This window comes from Varanus komodoensis, unplaced genomic scaffold (genome assembly GCF_004798865.1).
Source record: "Varanus komodoensis strain SLA01 unplaced genomic scaffold, ASM479886v1 scaffold6_4, whole genome shotgun sequence".
Classification (NCBI taxonomy): domain Eukaryota; kingdom Metazoa; phylum Chordata; class Lepidosauria; order Squamata; family Varanidae; genus Varanus; species Varanus komodoensis.
Genome location: NW_025336347.1, coordinates 21,055,628 through 21,081,960, shown reverse-complemented (window position 1 = coordinate 21,081,960; position 26,333 = coordinate 21,055,628). Strand labels below are relative to the sequence as shown.

Genomic DNA, 26,333 nt, shown 5'->3' with positions numbered 1-26,333 from the left:
ACATTTTCTCAATTTCCAGGCTCTTCTCCAGATGCAGGTGGAGTTGCTCGGCTGCTTCTGCTGCGTTCCCAAGACCTACACTGTGTGGGATATTTCTCAAGGAAGACTCCTTTCTGCACTCAGGGCAAGGGAGATGTTCATCAGAAACCTGCGGATACTTGGTGCTGCAGGCTTTGCAGAAACCGTGCCCACAATTAGTGACCACCACTGGATCCTCAAAAAACTCCATACAGATCGAACAAAAACCTTCCTGCTGGAGGCTTTGTGCTGGGCTTGCAGTGGCCATGGCGCTTTCTTCTGACCTTGAAGGGAAGGATCAGTTTCTTTTTCATGTTGCTAGAAAGAGGCGTGTTCTTTGTCTGGCCTCTAATTCAAACTATGCAGTGTCTGAGATTTGGTTAGGGTAAATAAAGGGCCACAAACAGCCTGAAATCTTTTCCACTTGAAGGATCTCGTGACACTAGCACACCTTCTGCATGAAGTTTGCATGTTCTACAGCACACCATATTCCTTCTGGCTACTTGCTGAGGCCATCAAAAGGCAAGCAAGCTGCAGTTAGACCCCCTGACTGCCTCATCAGTTCATGCTGAGCTTTATCACCAGAAATTGAGCATCTGAATTCGCTTTTTTCTTTCTCCCTCCCAATTCTTTTTGTTTTCTACATTACTTTGGAAGTGTAATCCTGAGCTTGTTTAGACAGAAACAGTCCTACAATTTCCAGCATTCTGCAGTCCATATGGACTTTTTCCTGGCAAATAAACATTGGTTTTATAATTTAAAGATTTGCAAATTGCTTTGAAAGGACGACATAAACAGTTTAATACATAGTAAAATTAAGGTGGGGCAGGATCTGAATCGTTTAAAAATACACATCAGTCCAATTCTGAAGGTTTATAAGTGAGGACGGCACAAGTACAGTCCAATAAAATCAGTAAATACAAATACCCATTAAGATAGCCAGTGTGGTGTAGTGGTAAAGAGTATATGGACTGGGACTCAGGAGATCTGGGATCTAGTCTCGATGCAGCTGTGAAGCTCATTGAAAAAGAAACTACTTACTTTTGAGAAGCTGCTGATATGAATGAAAAGATTTATGTGACTGGTGAGACAATTGCAACATTAAGAATACTGAGCATGCATGAAGTTAGGAATTTCCAGTGCTCACTTCTGGGCTCAGCTCCAAATTGACATGAAATTCTGGCCATAAGTTGGACCACTATAACCTTGGCTCAAGTCCAGTGAATCGCTGGAAGCAGCCTCAAATGATTTGATCCACTGTTGCTTCCCGACCAGCCAGCACTTTCCCCTTCCAGTTCTTGTAATCACATAAAGCAGGACGGATTAGGAGGGGGAGGCAGGTTGCCTCTTAATCCTTGCTCCTTCTGTTCCCCATCTACTCACATGCCCCACCAACTTACATAGCTCTCAGCTCATTGTAGCCATGCCCAGGAAGGAGCCATGTGACAGTTTTGACAGCCATGCTAGCCACAGCTCCTTTCAAACCAGAATTCACAGCCACACTTAGAACAGGATTTGCAGAATGCGGCTTGGAGCCGAGCCTGATTAGTTATTACCATCACTGTAGATGTAACAGTATCACCACAATAGCTGTGAAAGAGAAAGGAGGGGAAATACGCATACAAGAGGCAAGGACGACGGACACGCTGGTACCCCATGAGTGATATTAGTGTGGGGGAAAATGGTGTCTCCTTTGCTCTGATAAATGCAGGGTTAAAGAGAAGACTAGGGAGTTAGGTAGCTGTAGGAGAAGGGCTCCTAGATAAGAGAGCGCAAGAAGGAACCAGGCCAAGGATGAGTGTTTGAGCTGCATCTTGAAAGGGTTGTCCTTAGATAAGGGATGAACAGAGGGAGGGAAATTCCGGCCCTTTGGAAGATAGATGAGAAAGTTGAGAGCTGATGGGGTAAACAGTAAAAGCATTCTTCTAATTAGGTACTGTGCAGTTCCAAGACATTCTGCCTTACGTGAATAATATGTTGGCAGCCATGTGTGCTGTATTCTTAATAAATATTGCTGGTTTGCTTTTCTTCGATCTATTTGGCCTCTTTCTTGCAGGATCTGACACTCAATAATCTAGCCGTATTCAGTGTAGGACTGCATCTGGCTCATAAAGGCAACAACATTCTTTGTCCGGAGAGAGATCAACAAGTCTGAGAAATCTACAGCAGTTTATTCTGGACAAACCACTGTGAGCCTTGGACAGGCAGAAAGTACAAATGAAGATCACTCCCTCTTTTGTTTTGCAAGAAAAACATAAAGCTCCTTGCCCAGATTGTCTCTTTCCAGGCTTTGTTTTGGCTATAGTTGTTCTGCAACATTTGGGTAATTCTCACCCACATTAAATAGTGTGAAATATGCTGAGCATGGATGAGCCCTCACTCATTCAAGCTTGTGGGATCTTCTCATCACACAGTCCTTCCCCCAGACCTCTCCCATCGTTTCTAGCTATGTTCACACTTTTTAGAGGGAGGACAATGCAGTCTTTTCCATGGATGACACCAGTATTTGCTACAGAAGATGGTGTAAAGTTACAGTTCCACTCTATCACAGCACCAGCAGGAAATATATAGGAGCAGAGAACAAGGCAGAGGGAAATCCTAAGAAAGAAAACTCATCTGGAGGATGCTGTAAAGAAAGAGGAAGCAGCCAGCAGCCAGATTAAATGCCACATGCAGAAAAGCCTTCATTCAAAAAGTTATTGGCCCAGAAGAGAGAGCAAGGGGCAGTAGATAGACGCAGGCTGTTCTCCCCCTGCCACATATGCATGTTTGCACAGACGGATTGCATCTCAGCTGACTATTTTGCAGCAAGATGCATCCAAAATACCTGGTCAGGGAAATGTATTGTTCAGGGTTATGGCTTGGCATAGCCTGGTCCTTTTTTTGACATGAGAGGGACCATCTCAGGACTGACAAAGGTCTGGGTGGAGGCAGCACCTCTTCCCAGGAAGAGCAGTTCAGAAAACAAAGTCAGACACTAGACAAAAACACAACCATATCTCATAGAAGTGGTTTCAAGGCAGTTTCCGTCTCTGCAGGAAATAGCCAAATCGAAGATGTTCTAGTGCAAGCTGAACAAGAGCACACACACATGCAGCAAAGCTTATGCATTTATGTATCTTCAGTGCAACACTGCTAATGCTTCTCATTGTGCATTTTGGTAATGCTCAAAGGCACTTCCTTTCAGGAGAAGATAATACATTTGGATGAATCTTGTGAGTGTAAGTTCTTTAATATTCAAGGCTGCATGTTTTTTGAAACCAACCCATCTCTTAGAATCTGAAGAAAGATCAATGTAAATGGATTTTCCATGGTCCCTTGGAAGCTAAATGACTAGCATCACGACCATGGAAGGATAAACAGCTACCTGTAATAACAGAGCAGGTGGAGAATTTAATGAAACCTGCTTTTTATCTCTACAGATGGATATTTGGGGTCAAAGTGTGGGCACGACTATTTTGAAGAATCATAGTATATTTTACCCATATCTATCATCTACGCGATCAGTGCCATGGATCTTTTTTCTTAAATGCTACCCGGTTCTGTTTGCAGTGGTCAACCAGCTGCCCACAGGAAACCCACAGGCAGGGCCTGAGTGCAGCAGCAGCCTTCCACCCAAGCTCACCAGCTGCCGGTGTGCCTCGGCAAAGTGCCCCCGATGCTGGAGCTAGCGGAGCCGTCAGGACTAGTCACTACAGAGACCATCCTCCAGGAATTTGTCCCACCCCCACTCATTCATTCATCTTTTTATGCTGCCCCCCGTGCAAGGCATCTCGGGACGGCTCACTTTTAGTGGCCATAACTGTATCTTGTGGAAGTGAATGCCAGTCTATGCACTGTGTGACCTGCTTCCTTTCTTCTGTTCTACATCTTCCACTGATCAGCTTCATGGGAAGATCTGGCCAGGTTCAATCTACAGTGCCAGCAGATCTTACATGAAGGTCTGCTGTGCAATGTCTCTTGAGTGCATGCAACTTCCTGCATTCTTGGCTCATGGCTTTAGGTAGATCAGCACTTGTAGTTCAAAGTTTTTCTATTCAGAAATAAGAGTAGGAAAAGGGGTTGGGCTTAGATAATTATGCTTAGACCTAATGCCATCGATGGGATAACTCAGCCAATCATTTAATTGGGTCTTTTCTAAATTATTAAGAACAATAAAATGTAGACATTAATTATTAATTTCATTTCTATACTGCCCATAGCTGAAGCTCTCTGGGTGGTCCACAATATTTAAGTCACCCATTCAGATTTCAACCAGGCCAAACCCTGCTTAGCTTCCAGGATTAGACAGGATCAGGTTATATATGACCAATTCCAACCTTTAAACATGCATAGAGTGAAGTCTTGATCCTAAACAGTATTAAAGCACCTTGGATGGAAACAGTCTGCAGTACAAGATGTTCTTCTGCAATACATTGGATTGTACGCACACAGCTAGCTAGTCCGTAAGTTGATGTGTAATCACCATGTCGAGCATCTAGTTTTGCCAACTGATCCCAGGACCACCACTACAAAAAGCCAGGTCAGGGGTCCACAACTCAGGCATGAAACATGGCCCCTGTGGGTGGTTCTAGCCCCCACTGCTACCAGCTCTCCCCCCGCCCCCCAATACTTCATCACTGTGCCTTCTCTTCTGCTTCCTCCCCCAGTAATCTTGGGTGGGGCATGTGACACCCCAAGCCAAGATGATGTTTAGCCTTTGGAACCAAAAAGGTTGTACACAAGGATGGCCGGTTCAGGTTACCAGGAAACGTTCAGAGGATCATCTGAGCACAACTACATCACAGCAAGTTTCTTCCTGCAATTACAGCTACATCAGAATTTGTCCCAAATACTCATGTATATCAAAAAGGGACAGAAAAAATGAAATCATGAAACAGTTACATTACAAAAAAGAAAAACCCAGCATGTACATGAAACAAGAGTAAAGCAAATACAAATCAATTACATGAAAGGGATTGATTGTGAAATGCAGTAGAACTGTGAATGATAACAAGTTATTATAAGTTTAATGACAAATTGTCAACGTTTATTCATTTTTCAAATCACAGATAAGGCAGCAAGTTAATTTGTCTAAATATTTTCATCCATGACTTGAATAGAAAAATAAAATATACAGCTCAAAATAAGCAGGGTGTGTGTCTATTTAAATTAGACATGTTAACCTGGATAAGCTTTTATTCTACAGAAAAGGCCTGCAATTAAAAACACTTCTAGAATATAGGAATGTATGAAACGTATCAATTAAAACAAAGTGGATCCATTTTATCTTTCTATTTACAAAAGAAAACATATACTACTTTTCTATAAATCTTTTAGTCTTAATTCTTTCTTCTCACTCTGGCTTGGATAAGCTACTATACACAGCCATGACTTCTGGCTGTGTCTGACAATACTGCTTTATCTGGACACAAATATCCCAATGCAAAATACATGTGCCTGATACCTGTTGTCCATGGTGCACACAACTGCCACTTTGCACAGCAAGATACCTAAGGGTTGCACCTTGATCCTAATCTCATCATTGTTTCAGTAGATTTTCTAAGAAAGGCTGTAATTTAAAATACATGCACCATTCACAGCTGTTAAAAGATCTGTGTATGCTATACACTGGAATCTTTCTCGGAGTAAAAGGAAATCTAGGGGCGAATAAAGTAACCTGTTAAAAATTACATGTGCTAACAGTTTTAAATGGTGTACATTGTACCCTGATTCACACATTTGATTTTTCCATATTTTTCCCAGCCTAATTCTTAAAAACACAACAATCTTTAAAAGTGAGAGATCTTGCTACAGGTAGTCAATTAAGCTACAGATAGTACAAGCCCTACCCTGCAGTAATAAGCAGAAGGTTCATTTGATTAGCCCTTCGTTGACAGTGTCAAAGAGAACAGCAATTTCTTTACCTTCAGTTCCAATTAAAATATATAGATTTAAAATATATAGGGGATTGTCAAGACAAATTAAAAGACAGCCCCCATTAGCAAAGCTGAAGCTCTGCTGTACCAAGTCAAGAGAGCATGCTCATACTTGTGAATGTGTTGAAGGAGCCGACACTGACCTCACAGGTTAAGCCCCCCACACCACAGAGAAGTCAACACAGATGAAGGATGGTGTTCATGTCACCAACACGGAAGAAAGGAAAGATTTTATCTGGCTTCAGCCTGGGCAATGAGAAGAGAAAGAGGCTCTTCTTTTCATCAGCATCAAAAAAAGCCACTGAGCGTCCTTCATAGTCCAAACTAATCTGGATCTTTGTCATATATTTGCTTTGATTCAGAACGGTAGGAGGAGATGTCAGAGCTTTGTAATGTCCATTGCCAAAGCCCAATGCCCAGATTCCCTCCTCCGGGGCGATGTTGAAGGGTCCCTTCCTCTGGACGGATTCCCTGGCTATGCCCACAGCCCAGGAGGTCCCACAGTTCACATCCACCGTCCACTGGTGCCTCCCTGAGGAGAACCCTTGGCAGCCAAGCACACAGCGGGAAGGGTCGAATCGCCTGGCATTATAGGGCAGCTCCTGACGGACGGTGCCCCACCTGACACTTTTCTGGTTAGGGGACACAATGAACCGAGGGTGAGCCGTTGCCAAGTCCAGAGTCACGTTCTCTGAGAAAGGACAAAGGTGACAGTCAGCCTAAGGATCGCTGCACAGGATCAGTTTTTCAAACAACCAGAAAGAATTAATGTGGCACAAGTTATCGAGAAGGCAACATTATCACATTTGCTTATCACTCAAACCAAAGTAGGGCTGGAAAAATGCAATTTTGGTGCAGAAAAATCAACAGTAAGACTGGCTGCTCTACAGAGCAGGGTTACACATGTCTCATAGAACTCCCCTTTGCCATTTATTTTTTAAATAAAACAACTGCATTTAGAAAGAAAGCATCATAATGCAGGAATTCTCATCCTTTATAACATTCTTTATTTATGAAAATTAGCAGAAGCTCTCTGGGCAGTCTGCGACCATGTTGCCATACCACCAAGGTCTCATCATAAAAACTGCACAGCACAGCTCTTCCGGTTGATGTTGCAGCGAGATCGGCAGCGAAGAACGGGAGCTCCGTACTTCATGCCGGAATCCCGGAATCCGTTCTACAGAGGGCCTTGGGAGGCCCATCCAAGCCCTGTCGGAGCAGGGATTAGAAGTCTGGGCACACTTCTGGCTTGTGGGGGGCAGGGGTCCCCCACACACCAGGGGAAGCTTGTGGATTCTCAGTGAATTGAACTTCTGAAAGGGGTGAACCTCCCACTTACTAGCTGTCAGCACCGGCTTAACAGAGAAGGAAAACTTAAAAGTGGACATCGGACCTGCTGGGTGAGCAAATAATCTTCCTAAAATACTGCCCTTAAAAGTACGTGTGAAACAAGCACCAATAAAAAAAAAACCCTTTCCCAGAGGGAGGAAACTCCCTCCGCCCCCGCAGAGCTTAAGCTGCGACAAATCTAGGGGAGATCAACTGAAACTGGGGAAATTTGAAATCTGGAAAAAAAAGAGACTTCTGTTTTTTAATCTCCCCAAGGGCGCAAAATCAAGTTTGAGCTTACTGTACATTAACCGGTAGAAAAGAGATTTCTCTTTGTTTCATTTCTGTGCATCTCTTTCAGAGACATGGCAATCTGACTCTTTTTGGAGTTCATGCATGAAAAAGAAAGTATCTCTTTTGTTATAATGACAAATAACTCTTTGTTGCCACCCTGTGGCCATTTTGTCCTATAACAGGTACAGAGCCTACCTAAAATCTTTTTGTGACTCCTCACTGCCACTTCGTATGGTGCTGGAGGAGACTCCTGCGAGCGATCAAACCGGTCAGTCCTAGAGGAGATCAACCCTGACTGCTCTTTAGAAGGCCAGATAGTAAAGATGAAACTCAAGTACTTTGGCCACCTAATGAGAAGGAAGGTCTCCCTGGAGAAGAGCCTGATGCTGGGAACAATAGATGGCAAAAGAAGGAGGGGACGGCAGAGGATGAGGTGGCTGGATGGAGTCACTGAAGCAGTGGGCGTGAGCTTAGGTGGACTCCAGGGGATGGTGGAGGACAGGAAGGCCTGGAGGAATGTTGTCCATTGGGTCGCAATGGGTCGGACATGACTTTGTGACTAACAACAACAAGTGCCATAACAGACCACTTCAATAGTCTGAATAAATTTTTTATTTTCATCATGAAAAAGACTCATGCAACATCATCGGCACCTAGGTCTGCGTCGCAAAGCCCAGTACATCAACCAAAAGCTATGGATTGGAAAAACTTCAAGAAGACCTACAGATGGCACTCTTAGCACTGCAAGCATCTCAAGAGTTTATTCAAAATGCCATTCAAAAAGTGGCTGAAAGACTTTCGGACATGAATAATCAACTTACAGATATTTGATCCAAAATAGGACAAAATGAACAAAAAATACAAGAAATGGAAAAGAAGACTGATGATATTGATAAGAAAACTGAAGAGATGGATAAAGAGATTCTATGGGATTCAGTTGCTACACTGGAGATGGGAAAGGCGTCTAACTATCTAAGATTTCAAAATATACCAGAGGCAAAAAATGAAAACCTAAGTGACTTAATAAATACTATGTTAGCAGATGCTCTTGACTTGGAAAAGGAAGAGAATGATAAAGAGATAGACCTGGTCTATATAGTTAACTCAAGCTATGTTAGAAGGCATAAACTTCCAAGGGAAGTTCATGTTAAATTTACAAAAAGATCTGTAAGAGACCACGTCCTCAGAGCGTCACATGATAAACCATTAAAATTTGATGATGAATGTGAGGTGATTGTTCTGAAACAAATACCATGGAGAATCAGAGAAGGACAGAAGAAGCATCAATTTCTCACTTCCAAGTTGATAAAGAAAATAATTATGTTCAGATGGATAATACCAGAAGGGATATCTTTCACTTGAAATTCCACAAGACTTAGACTGGAGTCAATTTTCAAAGCCCAAGAATTTTATGAAAAATTTAAAACTTCATTTGAAGATGAAGAGCGGACTGAAGAAAAGGAAAGAAGGAAAAATTGCAAGGCACTGGCTGTAACAACTTTCCATTCAGAAGAAGGAGAAATAGTAACTACAGACCAACAAGAGGACGAACAGTCATTGGAACCAAAGAAAAGAGAAGAGGTAGAAGCGTGAAGGCTAAATACAAATAGATATACATATATTTTATAAATACTGCTCTTAAAATGGAAGGAAGAACTGAACTGTTTTCTCTCAATATAAATGGATTAAACACACCCTCTAAACGGAAAAGGTATTTTTCTCAACTCCAAAAACTGAAACTAGATGTAATTTGTTTACAAGAAACACATATAAAAAGACAACACCATAAACTTTTGGAACATCCAAACTTGGCAAGTTATTTATATCTTCCGCTCATCAAAAGAAAAGAGGTTTGGCTTTATATATTAAAGAAAAATTGGATCCGAAATATATTTTTGCAGATAAAGATGGGTGAGATATGATGATATTTTAGATAATGATGTAAAAGTGAAGCCGAATCAAGAACTACAGGAGCAGGGTATTGATCTTTCTTGGTGGCACAATATTCAAATACAATTGAGATATTTAAAGACTATAGAATGTATGGTTTTTTTATAAGGAACTAACAGCATTTGATGAAATGATTTTAAAATCAGATGAAAAAATGATTAAAAGGTTGTATAATTTTCTTTTGGATATGAAAATGGAAGATGAACAAGTTAAGGAAACTATGATAATATAGGCACAAAATTTTGGTTATAATATTGAGTTATAGAAATGGCAAAAGCTGTGGGAAAGAAATATTAAGATAACCTTAGCAAAGTCATATAAAGAAAACCTTTATAAAATGTTTTACAGATGGTATTTATTGCCAAATAGATTAGCAAAAATGTTTCCAAATATGTCAAATAGATGGAAATGTAAACACAAACCTGGTACTTTTTATTATATGTGGTGGACTTGTGTTAAGGCCAAAAAATACTGGGCTAAAATACACAGATGGCTTGAGGAAATCCTACAAAAACCTTTAACATTTAAACCTGAAGTTTTTCTATTAGGTATTATTCCTGATGACTTCGATAAACAAGCTATATATGTGACTTTACATATAATTACTGTGGCAAGGATTGCATTTGCCCAACACTGGAGAAGTGAAGAGCCACCTACTGAAGAGTTGATTTAAAAAAAAATTTTGAACTGCGTGGAGATGGACAGATTGACCTTGTCTTTGAAGGAGAAGGAAGATACATACTTCTATCAAACTTGAAACACTTTTTATTATTGGTTAGAGAAACGGGACTATGCATAGAACTGAATATGGTTTTATTGACTGTAAAAAAGAATAAGATGTCAACCCAATATGTCCGATGTCCTGAATAATTGTTGTTTTAGTGTTGGATCTATAGAGAAAATAATAGAAATTTGACAAAAAAAACCCTGCACAGCACATTTTAGAGATATGTAGTTAACTTCCCCACGAAAAGAAGTCTCAAAGGTACATGAAACCTTAGGGCACACTTCTTTGTGTGCTTGGACAGAAAAAAGGCCTTCAACTCCCAGCATGCCCCACTGAGCTACACTGGCTGAGGCCTGCTGGAAGTTGCAGGACATGTTTGACTAAATTTGCACCTCATTTTTTCTTTTTTTGTGCACCTTTAAGACTTCATCTGTACTCTGGTATTGGTGCCTTCCTTTCTTCCCCTTTCCAAAAATCAGGAACTAATTGCTCAGCACAAGGGGTGCGTACAAGAGACCATAGAAACAGAAACAGAGTGAGTCAGAAGGGGTCTCCTGGGCCATCTAGTCTGACCCCCAGTTCCTTCTAGGTTTGCTCTTGCCTGGCACCAAGTCCCAATGTGACAGTATGTCTAAACCAAGATGCCGCCTAGGGAAGTCCCTTTATTGTTCTTATCCACATTCTGTAGAAACTAACCTTTTATCCACTTTGGTTCTGTTAGAGTCTCTAAAAGAAGAGAGAAAGAGAATAAACATACCTGGAATCATCTGTTGTTAATTAATATATTTATCAGTGTATCTGTAGAGACTAGAATATTGTTGGACTGGGGACTTGGATGATCAGGGTTCTAGTCCTCACTCTGCTAAGCAGCTCACTGAGTAACTTTGGGTGAGTTCCTTGCTCTCAGCCTACCCTATCCCAAAGGGTGGGGATAAAAAAGGCAGGATGTAAATGTGATGATAATATAGACATTCATTGCATATATACATACAAAACTGTCAATATCCTGGAAATTGGCAATTCTTCAAGCACAAGTCTAATATCATGTATTTGTCTCTGTGTTTGAAGAGTATGAGCTCTTCCTCTCACATTTTGAGCATGCATCAAATTATTATAGCAATTTGGCCCTTATGTTCACAAGACCTTCACTCCATTCATCAGGCACAAGATGTGATGCTATTGGGCTGAATCCAGACTAAGCTACCCATCCATCCATCCATCCTGCTGATATCAATATAACAAATTAGTAACAACAAAATAATCCCACTAATTTCAGTGACAGTAAAATGGAATTAAGGGTGTTACCCTATGAGTGTTTAGTGGGGGAACGGGCCTATAATTCCCAGCAAGCATTAGGATAGCAAAGTTAGAGAATGCTGGGAGCTATGAGAATTTTTTATTCTGCTTTCCTCTGACAGTTGTCAAAAGACAAATTGACAAAAAGCTGCAAGTGACCTTTACTTGCAAAAGGAGGTGGACAGCAGATAAGCCGCTTTGTGGAAAGATCCTATAGGTGTCTCATCTTTTCCACCCTTTCCCAAGACTCCTGGTGCTTGGGGATGTGGAAAAGATACCCTTTTTATGGGAGCACAGAAGTTAGCTGTCTAAACTCCAGTTCCTTTTAAATGAGATTTGCTGACAGGGCTAGTCAAGGGTTTTTTGAAAGGGGCATTTGCAGACATAAAACATACGTCCCTTTCAAAAACCATGGGAATCCGTCATTAGTAGTCAACTCAAAGATCACAAAAAGTGATCTCCTGAAAAGAAGAAAGGAGGGGAAAGCACAAAAAGGCTTGCGCTCATGACACGAGGCTGATAAAATGCGTCCTGCTGTGGTTCCTTGGGGATACCTGCCAAAAGACCCGGGAAGGAGTGGAGGAGACAACCCGTGGTGAGCACGGTCACCTGTGGGGCACACCTAGGCTCGTTCTGCAAACATCCCACCCTACGCGGCTTCTCTGCCGGACGGGATGCTGTGACATGTGATTCCACCTCCTGACGGCCTGAACAATGTCACACCAGCCTGGCAGCCTCAGAGATGACATTTCGCACCTCTGAATGTCCTCAGTTTTGCTTGCAGGGTTGCACTCTCGGAGGAGACCTCCTGAAGCTTTTTCTTGAGCTCAGAAGAATCAGGTGTAGTAGGAGGGTGAAATCTGCTTCTCCGGCACCTAAAATTTTAAGAAAGAGACACCCCATGAAGAACTTTTTATGCACATAAAGTTTCTCATGGTTTGTAGAAAATCTGGTGCAAGTGATTATTTCCAGAAGCACCTCATTTGAGCTGCACTGACATGGCTGGGAAGGCTACTGCTAACCCACCCCCTTGAAGCAACGCGCAGTGTCTTTTTACAAAATGTCAAAAGAAGTCACTGAAAAGGCTTGATGATACCGAAGTAGGAATTTGGAAATTTAAACAGAAGTAGTTAGTGTATTAAACAAGAAACACACAAAGACACAAGCAGGTCCAAAACGAATTCAGGTTAACAGATTATCAAGAACTGATTGGCTGGCTAAAATGCAGGAAGAACGTGGAGCAAGTCTGCCCCATGTCCACCAATCAGGCTGAAGGGTTATTTTGCAAAGGATGTATAGTAAAACGTAACACGGTTTGCATATCATGCTAAGCCACCCTTTGAGTCAACTGCCATAGGTCAGGTGTCCATTTGCTAACCTAACAGCTAATACAGCCCTCTGGTTTGCCATGCCTTCGCCCCCCCCCCACCAATCCTCCCAGCCCCCAGACAAGCATCCCCCAGAATGGTACAGCCACAGAATTCAATCCCATAGTCAGCCCCCTTTCTGCAGCTGCTCTGCCAGATTTGCCTACTTCCGAGGGAAATTGTGCTCTGCCCCCCACGCTTGGAATTAATTTTCTGAACTTTTATGAAAGGAAATAATTTGCAATATTGGGGGGGGGGGAGAATCTTGCACAACACCCACTGGCCTCTGTTTAGTCCAGCATATCAGTATCCTCCTTTTGGCATCGTCCTTGACCATTTCATGCTGTACTTCATGCATCTCTTGCTAATCAACACCCTTTCAAAAAAAGGCTGCTTCACATTTCATTGCAGTAGGAAGAGCTACTCTGTCCAGCGGCCACAAGCTGCTTTAGGTCTGTCATTTTCCTCCACTGGCCTCTGGTACTCGCTGTCATAGAGAGTTCTGGGTTCCAGTCCAGGAAGAAAGATCAGCAAATATGCACAAATGTCATGGCAAAGCAGCAAAACAGAAGGTAACATGGCACATTTCAAGGCAACGTTGTGTCGCATAGTGGTTAGAGTGTTGGACTAAAATAGGGAGATCAGATTCTAGCCCCTACTTGGCCTTGAAGTTCAGAGTGACTTCGGGTCAGTCACTGACTCTCAGCTTAACCTACCACAAAGGGTTGTTGTAAAAAGGAAAGGAGGAAGATCAGGTAAGTCTGAGTTCCTTGCAGGAAAACACACACACACACACACACACACACACACACACACACACACACACACAAATAAAACTAAGGGGAAAACTGTATACATTTCCTAGCAGCAGCATTCGCTTCTGCACACAAGGCACAGGGCCACTAATAATTTTTAAAGTTGTTACTATGTTTGGGATACTCTTCAGTGTCCTTTCCTCTCAGTTTTTAGGAGCACGGAGTGGAGAGTGCTGGTAAGGGAGCAGTGGACGAAGGGGAGCTTCTAAGAGGCAGGTTTGCAGCAGCTGCCATCTTGTTGGGTGAACCAAGTCAATGTTTATCTGAAGCATGCTAGTTTGCAAAATGTTATTGCATTTTTTCTTATCATCAGAGCTGTACTAAGAGTTCTGCTTACCCAGTAATCACCGATAGTGTAATGGGCAGCAAATACTGTACAAGGTAGAAAAACTACAATAGAATTAGGTTTTCAGCTTGAGCCCATGAGCACCTGGCATTTTGAACAAAATGCCTGGGCACCCCATGAATTAGGAGCTATGGGGGGGGGGCAAGGGGCAAACCACAAAAGCATTAGGAGTGCCTCTTATCTATTTGTGAGCATGCATGAATGTGCACTGTGTGTGCGTGTTACCTACTCTTGACTTCTTTATTGCCTCTTTTCACCCCCGCAAATCCTTTCTTTCCTTTCTGCCCTTCCCTTCCTCCAGGACTCCCCGCTCTTTCCTTTCTTCAATGTGTCCCTTCTTTCCTTCCCCCTTCCTATTCTCACATGTCCATGGAAACAAATGGAGCACGTTCTCCATTCACCTGCATGGGGAGAGCAGCCGCCAAATACTGGCTAGCTGGCCCAAGAATCCTTGGTGGGAGGTGGACTTCCCCACCCATCCAGCCATTTCTGGCGAGGAGGAGCTTTCCCCACCTGTGCAAACAAATGCAAGGCTCTCTCAGCTTGCAGGGCACCTCTTGCCTGTACAGGCACCACGGCACTCCTGAGCGCCACACTGGAGGTCCCCGCTTTAAGTAGTGAATTTTGAGATGGGGATTGTTTTCTCAAAGACAGGATTTAGAACCAGCCTCAGGATCTTATCTACCCTGAATGATGCACATTAACCTTATTTCTCCATTTGTGGAAACTCTGAACTGAGACTGAGCTGAAATGCATGTAAAACAGATAATGTTGCAGGAAGTGCATCAATACGCTCAGGTGCTTTGAGCATATCAACTCACAAGCTGAGAAGCTCCCTATCGCTCGGCTGCCTGTTTTGGACTTCTCCACTTGTGACTTTTAACCTGCCACTTGAAAAAGCCTTTTGCTTCTAGATCCTTCACAGGTTTTAAGATAGACCCTTTTACACAGTTTCCCCCAGGATTTTAGTTTCTCTGCCTTTCCATACTTTTCACTGTGCAACCAAAAGGTGATGGTGCGATGCAGCACAATTGCCAAAATTAATGAGCTTTTCATGATGCAATTACCAGATAATTGTTTCCCCAATCTAAAGAAGGCTTGGAGGGTGGCCCTGCTATGTCAAGCGTAATTCGATCCTCATGTAGAGAAGCCCTTGGAGAAAAATGGGACTTAACTAACATTCCCTTAAGACTGAAAACTTTGATAATAAGGAATGCTAAGAAATGCTGGCCTCTTGTGCCTTTCTCACTGTTTAAGCCTACGTGGTTGTATTTTCATGCCAAGTTTGATTGAGAATATTTGGATTTAATGAAAACTGGAAAAGGAACTTGAGATTTCCCTTTACTAATTCTTGTTAGTACAAAACCAAAATGGAACCCAATCCATGACAATTTACGGTGCACCTTTTTTCCCCCCCAGAGTGTATCAATCAATATATAGTTGAGGGACTTCTGAAATTTGGAACTATAGCTCAGTCAGTGCTCAGCAGGGGCCAAATGCATGACATGCAGAAAGGGTTTTGACAGTGTAACTGGCCTGCCAAGAAAACACAGACCTTGACCGATGCGTCTGCAGCTGGGTGCTGGGAGACGGTTTCCTTTCAGTAGGTGGCTTGACCAGATGCCTGTGGAAAGCCCACAAACAGGACCTTAAGGCAGTCGCCCTCTCTCCCTGTTTCCCCAGCAACTAGTATTGTGAGGCCTACTGCTTCTACAGGCTTCCAGAGGCAGGACTATTGAGCATGGATGGCCTTCTCCTCCACAGATTTTTCTGTTTGCTTTTAAAGCCATCTAAACTGGTGGTCATCATATCTGAGAGCCAGTGTGGGGTAGTGGTTAAGAGCGCGGGACTGGGATTCAGGCGATCCAGGTTGAAGCCCCATCCAGCCATGGAGCTTCCTGGGTGACTTTGGGCCAGTCACAGACTCACAGCCCAACCTGCCTCAAAGGGCTGTTGTAGTAAGGACAAGATTGAAAGGAGGAATGATGTGAGCCACTTTGAATTCCTTGGAAAAACAGTGGGATACAAATGAAATCCATCCATCCATCCAGTGGCAGAACATTCCACAGTTTAATTCTGCACTCTGAAAATCCTTGCCTCATATTGTAAAGCGCTGCATAAGTGATAAATGGCAGCAAACCGCTGTCCAACAGCTATGGGGCCACAGCCGAGTGCAGAGGGTGACTTGTTGATTATGGGCCTGCATTTGCCCCACAGTCTTTTCATCGTAAGCCATCCTAGGACGCTAGTGGTGGACAGGGTAGAAAAGCTTTTAATAAATGAACAAACAAATAAATAATAAGTGCTTAAACTCGTAGTCTCAGTCATTCCTGGCCAGGAACCCACTTTAACTCCCACCTACAACATGGAACACAATTTTAGCTAATACTCAAAGAATGCTGATTACTGGGAGGAATACAACATGATTAATGAATACTGAATAAAATCCATGACTTTTTTCTCCACTGCTGCACTCTTCATCATTCTTTTCTTCAGCATACATATGTATATATGTGTACACACACAAACGCACACATGCAGACACACACACACACAAATGGGGAGGGAAGAGGGAAAGAGAGAGAAAGAAGCAGCAGTTCCTCTGTGGAACAAAGCCTCTGTGGTCTTGAACCACCGAGATTTAAAACTACTTGTGAAAACTATTTAAAGCAAACATTTTAAAAACCATAAATGTGCTGAAAGAATAAGCAGACAGGCTTTTTATATTGCATCTTGAGTCCTGATTATAAGGTTTTATTTGAGAAGCTGATGGCTTAGATCCTAAGGTAAGTTAACTGAAACCAATTCAGAGGTGGTTCCTCTCCTCTCTGGTCCCACGAGGGTCACCCAACCCTCCAGAGGGGCTTTCTGGGGTTGCATTTGGCTCTTGGGGGCAGGGCGGGAAACTTTCCTTCTCTGAACTTAAGTGTCAAGCACAATGAAACCCTTCAAAAGGTAATGCACTCGTAGAAGAAATACATTTCTGTCCAAAGCTTGCATATTCCCACATAAGCTTTCCCCAACCTGGTGCCATCCAAACCTTTTGAATGCCGATGCCCAGCATTTCCAGTCTTTGGCTATGCCAGCAAGTTGAAATCCAAAACTTGAGGAGGGAAACAGGTTGTGGGGAGGCTGTTTGACATCAACCTAAGTTAGTCCAATAAAACATGCTGCTGGGCAGAGATCCTAGTACTACCCAGAAAAGAGACCCCCTGCGAGGGGGGAGGCACAATCCACCCCTCCTCCCTTCCTTCACAGCCAGCATGCAAGGAACCACCTCGGCTGCTTCTCCGGGGTTTCACGTCCAACCTCAGAGGAGACGTAAAGGAGGTGAGGAGCAGGTCAGGGAGGGGAGGAGACTGGGGCTGCCAGGTTCCAACACAGACCGGCAGCACTCCGGCCTCCTTTCCTCCTCACCTGAAGCGCAGCAGCGGGATAGCCGGAGAGGCCTCTCTAGCTGAACTGCAGGCCAGGAGGAGTGCGGAGATGAGGATCATTTCTACCGTCCTCCTGCCCTGCATAGGATGCCTGCAATCCGCAGAGTCCAGAGGTTTATGGACATCCCTGCTGGACTGCACCCTGCCCATTTTGTATTTTCCATGGAAACAATCTGGCGACAAATAAAATCTGGGCTTGCTTGGAAAACAGGACTTCAGAACTGCCCCTCCCGCCACCAGCTTCTAGGTCTTGTGAGTCTCAGGTATGGAGAAACAATAGCAAGAAAAAGAAACCTCGTACCTGTTTAAGATACTTCCAATATCCTGGGGAGAAAAGGGGGAGTAATACAAACAGATTAGACATTTCGGTCTAACATGCACATCTTTCGAATCCCTTCTTCAGAAGTTGCTATTACATTATTAGCTTAACATCCTCTCTTTCTTTCAGCAGAAAAATCAGTGCTGATGGTGTGCCTGAGTGATCTCTAAGCCCTAACCAGCCCCGCTGACCTTCAGAATCTTTGCACACTGCCCTCAAAGGCACCTGATTGCACAATGCAACTACAGCTTAAAACACACACACACTGGCCAACTTCCAGTCTGTTTCCAGCAAACTTCTTTGAAGTCCTAAACCAGAAGTGGGGAGCCTCAGGCTGGGAGCCAAATCTGACCCACTAGGCTCCCCTAGATGATGACATCCCTTTCCTTCTATCACCAGCCATCTGGTGGCTTCCCAGCTCTTCTGAAGTGTTTAGTCCCATTCCAAAAGTTGAAAATTCTCCTGAGGCTTAGTTACTGGCAGAAGAACTCCGTCACAAAATATGCTGGTTTGCTGGTTCCACCCCTTTGCCCTCAGTCTCACCCACCAGTAAAATCCAGCCCATTCCCTAAAATGGAATTTGGCCTTTGCGCAGAAAGTTTCTGCAGCCCTGCTCTGATAGGGCCCAGAGTACCTGAAGAACAGTCTTCTCCCATAAGAGGCCGAAGGGCATCTTCAAGGTTCTCCTCCATATTCCCTGGCCAAATGAAGTGGGGTGGGGAGCTACACGAAGGGCCTTTTCAGCGATGGCACCTTCCATTGTGGAATGCCCTCCTCAGAGGTGCTCGCTGATGCTTACATTGTAGCCTTTTAGTGCATTTTACATCTTCACACTGCTGATGGCTTTTATTTCCATTTTATTCTGTTGTTTTAATGTTTGGGGGGTTTTGTTATGTTTTTGTAATGTATAAGTGGATCTTGTAAGCTGCCCAAAGAGCTTTGGCTATTGGGTGACACAGCAACATTATAAAAGTACATGATCTTATATATGCAGAGTAGAATAAATGTCTTCAGTTTTTTTTAAAGTTAACAGTGATGAGGAACCATTTGAACTTCCCTTGATGGAAGTGCTCAACCTTGACAATTGTGCAGTCAAAGGGGAAGCAGCTGCCTCTTGCAGACTTACCTGGAGCAACCCACTTGGTGGCTCCTGGCACTTCTGCTCAAGTTCGCTGATTAGGGTGTTGAGACGGGAAATCTCCCCAGAAAAATTGTTTGCGTGGTCTTCCTTCCTCTTCTCTACCTCTTTCTCCAACTTCTCCAGTTGGTCCAACAAAAGTTGCTCTTTTTTCTTGAGAACCTGGTGCAGCTGCTGAAATTCTGACAAAAGCTTCTGCCTCTCCACTTCGGCTTCCCTCTGGTTTGGACAGATGCAAACAGAGACAAACAAGAAAAGAAAACCATGGGGACCTGAGATGCTTTCCAGATGAGTGTTGCCACAGGGGCAGCAAACCCCGGCCCAGGCCATTTCAGACCTGCTGGCAGGCCATGGTGTCTGTGAGCTGGACGTGGGCAACAGCTATTCCTCTAGGGCAGGAGTGGGGAGCCGGTGCCCCTCCAGGGACTGATGGACTACAACGTCTCTCTCCCTGGGCCACTGGCCATGCTGGGTCGCCTCTTCCTAAATCTGCAGACTGTTATGTCTATTTCTCTAGGAAAAAGCACTGCCCTTAGCCTGAGAATCCTGCCACAAAATTGGAGCTCGGGTGCTCTAGGACAAGCCACTGCCATGCAAGTGCCACATGCCCACAAAGCACAGGGAGCATCGCTGCTACGTGTCCCCCACACGACCGCCTTCCATTTCTTGCCAAACCTACCAGCAGATCTTCGCTTGGCACGGCAGCATTCGATTTAAAGGCTAAAACCTTGTCCCTCTCTTCTTTCAGAGTCTTCAAACAGTGCTGTATTTGTTCCTGAGAAAGACACACACATTTTCAGCTTACGGTTTCTTTTCCACACACGCAGGCAACCAACCAACCAACCAATCTGGGGTAATACTGAAGTTATTTACTGTTTCCAGTTCCTTATTTTCAAGGAGGTTGCATACTGTATATTTCCATGACTGGAAGGGGGACTATTCCCTTGGAGATTCAGAAGAATTCTCTCTGAGTGAAACTGTCATTTTTGCACAACACTTATCAATATGTGATGCCTGCAGATGACAAGTGAGGAATGAGGGCTATACAACCTACTGTAAGCTTTGTGCCATCCCAAATAATACCCGTACACCTACACAGAAGTGTTTTATCCTCTACAAGATGCCAGTGAATCACGCCTGGCCCACCTTTCTGGGTGCAGGACACTTGCTGGCACAACATTTCATGCCAGTATTTGCCCATTTGCATAGCAAAGCAGAAGGAACAGGAGGAGCTGTGCAGCCAGGCGGCAACTTTGGGCCACCCCAAACTGTGCAACTCAAGATGGAACCACGTCAACCCCAGCTCTTTTCCTCTCCCTCTGCGGCCATCCGGACGAGTGCAAGGCACAAAGTGCAAGGCAGTGGCGATCGATGCTGACACACCTCCTCCTGTACTAGATGCACATAAATCTTCACATGCAGAGGCTTATGGGTCCTGACAGCAGTAAACTGAGCCCATGTTTTATTGTTGCTGAACCAGTTTGGCCAGTCCAAGACTAGCTAATAATACTAGTCTCGGCACAGAACCTCAGCCTGGCCAACCTGGAACGGACTCAGGGCTTCTGGGCCTCCACAGTTAGCCACGCCCTCTCCCCCAATTGCCAACTGCTTGGTGGTTTCCAGCTTTTCTGTGTTTTTACACTATCCTAAACATTTGAAATCTTTTTCCTAAGGTGGCTTTTCAATATGACTTCCTATGCGCAGTAGGAAACAAACATATACCATAAACCTCAAAACAAAATGAACTACACTGGTACCTTGGCTCACAAACTTAATCCATTCCAGGACTCTGATTGTGACCCAAATTGGTCATGAGCCAAGTTAAATTTCCCCATAAGGTTCAATGTAAATAAGGTTAATCCGTTCTGTAACTATTTTTTTTAATCAGAAAAATGTGAAGCAAAGTGACAAAGAACAACAAAGACCGCGGCCATCTCCCCACCCCCACTCCGAGTGTGGCCATCTCCCTGCCCCCTCAGCATGACTGCAATCGCGCCCGTCATCCCAGTGCACCGGGGGGGAGGGAGAGAGGAGCAATCGTGCTGTGGGGAGATGGCCGAGACTGCGGTTGCACTCGTGCAGGAAAGACGGGCGCAATCACAGGCGCGCTCATGCAGGAAAGACGGGTGCGATCTCAACCATCTCCCCCACCCCCACCACAATTGTGGCCATCTCCCCACTCAGGTGGATGGGGAAACGGCCGCAATCGTGGTTGCCACCCAATGCGGAGTTCGTGACCTGAGTCAATTTTTAAATGAAATTTTTGTTCGTGACCCAATTTGGTCGTGAACTGAGGCGTTCGTGAGCTGAGGTACCACTGTACTAATAAAAATCAGCTGCAAAACTAACCTATCCAACACAATGAAATACTAAACTCTGAGAATTACTCATGAATGCCTCTGTTTCAGAGCAGACATTGGCATAAACAAACCAGGGATAACTCATGGCTCTGGACTTAGACATGACAAGCCACAACCTGGACAAGACAGATGCTGTCAACCAAGAATTCTGCATGCGGTGGGTTTGTATGGATGGGTGTGGACACAGTGACAAGCCAGGTTTCAACAAACCACATGGCTAGCGTCATGTGTAAAGCAGGCCATTATAGGTGCTAATCGTATCAGAGACATGCTTTGCATGCTGAAATTCCCTGGGTCAATGCCCTATCAGGAAGCAGGTGATCAAAAACCCTTAAACAAGGCAGCTTCCTTTGTACCAATAAATAAATTTTACCCAATTCCTGTCCATCTAAGATACCCCTCCGTGGGTTATGATTTATTTCACTGAGGATAGCTGGCTTTCTCTCATAATCTGCCCTCCCTCAATTCACCATGTTTTCTCTTCAGCAGACCATTAGTTTGGAATCCAAACACCATTACTGGAAAAACATGTTCCTGTAAACCGGCCTTCCAAAAGCTGGTGGACCAAAATCCCATCATCCCATCCAGCATTTGGAGAAATGCCATGAACCCTTTCCACTGGCCCCCATTACCTGATAGACATGGGCAGCCTCCTCTATAGGAGTGACCGTGTGGTTTTTATGCAACTTGGATCTATCGCACACCACACAGATGGACGTTTGATCCTGTTCACAAAAGAGTTTCAGGGGCTCCTGGTGCTTTTTGCACAGCTTCTGTTCTCCAGCTTCACTCGCCCGTCGGAGGCTGAACTGCTTCGCCAGTTCTACAATGTTCCACAAGTGCCTGTTTGGCCGGATGTTTTGCAAGGGAAAGGGCTTTCTGCACTGCGGGCAGGAAAGCACATTAACTGATCCTGCATAGCACTGGGCGATGCAGTCTCGGCAGAAGTTGTGCCCGCAATCAATGATCATCATTGGGTGCTGAAAATAATCCAGGCAAATAGAGCAAGTGGCTTCATCCTGGAGGGATTTTTCTGGATTTGGTGCAGCCATGGGTGTTGATTTTCTGTAAAGTACAAGGATCAAGTTTGGTTTTGTTTTTGCTCTGAATGAGGCGTTCCATTTGCACAATCAGGAAGTGCTAATCTCACCAGTAGCTATGACACACAAGAGGCAGCAGGAAGTTTTACAAGGCATGCTCGAAAACAGTTTTTAACTATTAGCATTCCAAAATTATGAAATGCACTCCCAATCTAATGAAGTATCTCCTAGAACCCCAATATTCAGGAATGGGAGGTACACTCATGCATGAGCACAACCACCAAACACCATGCCCCAGTGGCCTGCTCTTGTTAAGCATGAGTAGGGCCACAGCCTGAGGTCATCCTTCCTTCGCTGACACTGCACATTATTTAAGGGTGAAGTCATCATTACTAAAACCCGCTCACAACCTGGTTACAGGCTCACAACCTGGTTACAGACGACCTGTTCTGCCTCCCAGTGATCAGGCAGGGAAGCATCTGAAACACACAGCAGAGTAGCTTCCTTTTCCTTCCTTTCCTTCAGTGCTCACCAGCACTGTTTTCAGGGGTCTACCCTGCTTCATTTCCTTTGAAGGGGCCGCCCATTCAGGTTTTGAATCAAGGAACAGGTACAGGGGCCAGAGATCAAGTAACTTTCTTTTCATGGCTTTGGGTGTTTTCTTGAAAGCAAGTTACCAGCCAAGGAGGGTTTGGGAGAGGGGTGTGCATGCATACTTATACAAAAACAGCACTTTGAAAGAGCAGAAAGCAAGCTGTGAGATGACAGATGAAGATGAAACTGAAACTGAAACTCAAATTCTTTGGCCACCTAATAAGAAGGAAGGCCTCACTGGAGAAGACCCTGATGCTGGGAGCAATAGATTGTTGTAGCGCGATCGAATGAGACCACTGGACAAGAAGTATAGAGAGTTGAAGGGTCCTTTAATATACCTGTGCAGGGACCAACTCTCAGGGAGGAGTGCGGCCCCTGCTATAGGGATGGTACAGGTTTTATACTTTTTCAACTCGGATGTACCTGGCGCTAACCGTTACTTTGTACGCCAGTGGGAGAATTACAAGCAGTTTCAGCAAGCGTGAAGTACAGAAGCTCAAGGGTTTTGCGGTTACTTTTGGCTTTAGCAAGCTCATTGTTGCATGCCTTTGCATTCCTTGCTGCACGTAGTAGCGTGTTCAGTGTTGCATACCAGTGCTTTCCTAGCGCGTAGCCATTTCCTGTTACTGTGACAGCCACCTCTTGTTATTGTGCTCAACGAACTGGCCCCACCTTGGTTCAGGTCTATCGGACACAACATAGATGGCAAAAGAAGAAAGGGACTGCAGAGGATGGGGTGGCTGGATGGAGCCACTGGAGCAGTCAGTGTGAGCTTAGGTGGACTGGGGGGTGGGGGATAGTGGGGGATAGGAGAGCCTGGAGGAAAGTTGTCCATGGGGTCGCACTTCGCAACTAGCATGGCATAACATAGAGGCATGTTGGAATGCTGGCCCCTGCTCTCGGGAGTCAACCTGGAAGGATCAGATTCTCTGCCTTATAGGAACGGCTCTGCTCCATTTGTGCTGTGTATCTTTGTACATAAAGCAATACTACAAAACATGGACTATGTTCAGTCAACGTGAACACCTCACTTAGGAACTGAGTATGGTTCCTGTTGAATGTGAGTTGTTTGAACCCAGCTGTGATAGCAAGCCATAACTTGCTAACTGTGGATCACAAAGAGAGCCTATGGTTGTTTGTTGGTTTGTGGATTGTGGTTAATTCCCCATGGTCTGTTATGATCTGCAGCCTTAGTCAGTGCAAGTGGTTGCCAAGAAATAAAAGCTGTAATTAGGCTAGGCAGTCATTTTCAGGAAAGGAAATTTTAACATTAATGCTTATGAGTGCTTGATAATGTCATTCTATGAGTCTGAAAAAGTAGATTTAGAATGTTTATAATGCCATTTCATTTTAACTGTGTTATTTTTCAATGAGAGCCAAATGTACTATTTTATGAAGACATGATTCAAATTAAACTAATCATTAAAAAACAAAAAGGTCATCCCTTTTTCTTTACATTCCTGCTGAGTTGGAAATCAGTTTGCTGAGCAGCTCTCTCTGTATAAGCCGTAGAACAGACTAGCCTTCCCATCCCCCGTCGCATTTGTTAATACTACACAATGCAATTCAGCCGACTCACTCTTAACAGGGGCCGCGACTATGGCCCTATAATAAAACGCTACTGCTTTGAGGACCGTCCTACAGACACTCCGCCGTGCTTCCTCTCCGGGCTCGTCCGCGTGCCCACCTTCTCAGCTCCAGCGTACTGCACACTGCTCTCCAGCCCTGCCTACCTTTCCTCCCCTCCGTGTTCCGACCCGCTTCACGCAGCAGCCGCGGAAGATAACAGCGCCCCGCCAGACCCGGAGCGATCGAATGATTTGTTTAGACTCCTCCCCGCTCCACACGGCACCGAAACTCCTGATTGGCCACCGCTCCTCAAGCGCCTCTTCGGCTATTGGGCCGTTATGGCCAATGGGAAAGGACGGTGGGGGCGCGGGCGCGCGCGCGCTGCGAGGGGGCAGCACGTGGCGGGCCTTTTTATCGGAACTGGGCAGGAGGGGCGCTGCGGCGGTGAGTCGTATCAGGGAGGCAGGCAGGCCGGCCCTGGCGCGGGGCTCTGGCACCTCTGGTGGGGTTGGGGGAAGCTGCTGCCTGGAAGCTGCAATGCTACTGCTGCTTGTCGCGGTCGCTCATACTGCGCTGGCTTGATTCGGTAGAAGGCAGCTTGCCATGTCCCTCTGCGTGCGTGTGTGTGTGTGTTTTCCTGCCCTCAGCCTGTTAGATACACAGCAGCCTATAGTCTGTGGTGCCATGGCAACCGGTAGGAAGTCTGCCGCCAGGCACGTGGACGGCTTTTCTGGCTGTGCTTTTGATTGGCAGGCGCCTGCCAAAGTAATCGGACTCAGGGAAGAGTTGTTCGGTAGGGTGCGATGAATGCAAGAGGAGGAGGGAGCTTAGACCACGCGTCCTCAACCTGGTTCCCTCTGTGTGTTAGGCTGAAGTGCTCGTCTTCCCCAGGAAGCGTGTGGCCAGTGGTGAGGCTGATGGAAGCTGTACTCCAAATCATCTGATGGGCAGCTGCTGATGAAAGACTGGATTAAGCCATTTGATAACATAGGTGGGGAACTTGTAGCCCTCTGGATGTTCTTGGACGGTCGTTTTCGTCATCCTTGCATATTGGCCATGCAGTCCTGGAATGATGAAGTCCAAGAATGTCAAGAGAGATACAGAGTTCTTCACCTATGCATTTGAGTTATTATTAAAATGCTGTAGAGATCATTGCTCTATAAGGTAATTGGGATTGAAGGTCTATGATGGAGTAGAGAAAATAAAAATTTTCTCCCTTTCTCTTAACCGTAGAATTTAGAGTCACCCATTGAAATTGATTCAGTGCACACCTCACAAATCTAGTTCCCTCCAGATGTTTTAAACCCCAATGCCTGTCATTTACAGTGGTACCTCGACTCATGAAAATAATCTGTTCCACGACTCTAGTCATGACCCAGCTTGGTCGTGAGCCAAGTCAAATTTCCCCATACAATTCAATGTAAACATTTTTCAATTTATTTATTTATTTATTTTCCAATTTATATCCTGCCTTTTTCCTACAAAGGGCTCCAGGCAGCTTACATCATTCTTCTCCTCCGTCTTATCCCCACAACAACAACCCTGTGAGGTAGGTTGGGCTGAGAGTCTGTGACTGGCCCAAAGTCACCCAGTTGGCTCCATGGCCGAGCGGGGCCTCAAACCCAGATTGTCTGAGTCCCAGTCCCATGCTCTTAACCACTACACCACACTGGCTCCCTTAAATTAACCTTAAATAAGGTTAATCCTTTCTGTATCTATTTTTTTTTTTTTACTCATAAAAATTTGAAACAAAGTGCCAAAGAACAACAAAGATCGCATCCATCTCCCCCCCCCCCCCCCACCACTGAGTTCACAC

General features: G+C 44.7%; 1 protein-coding gene across 4 annotated transcripts; it reads right to left on the bottom strand.

The window, feature by feature from the left end:
- Positions 1-5,021: 5,021 nt before the first annotated feature.
- On the bottom strand, positions 5,022-24,766 carry LOC123034586 (zinc finger protein RFP-like). 4 transcript variants are annotated; one of them, XM_044452034.1, is made up of 9 exons: positions 24,682-24,766; positions 21,947-22,379; positions 19,634-19,729; positions 18,943-19,173; positions 17,799-17,821; positions 15,616-15,684; positions 12,289-12,407; positions 10,933-10,962; positions 5,022-6,627 (listed from the first exon to the last, which is right to left on the bottom strand). In XM_044452034.1, the coding sequence occupies exons 2-9, from the start codon at positions 22,364-22,366 to the stop codon at positions 6,113-6,115; spliced, it is 1,503 nt and encodes a 500-aa protein (XP_044307969.1). In that variant the 5' UTR covers positions 22,367-22,379; positions 24,682-24,766; the 3' UTR covers positions 5,022-6,112. The 4 variants fall into 4 exon arrangements, with proteins under 4 accessions (XP_044307969.1, XP_044307968.1, XP_044307970.1 ...); XM_044452033.1 differs by lacking the exon at positions 24,682-24,766 and adding an exon at positions 24,528-24,675; XM_044452035.1 differs by lacking the exon at positions 24,682-24,766 and adding an exon at positions 24,636-24,654.
- Positions 24,767-26,333: the final 1,567 nt, after the last annotated feature.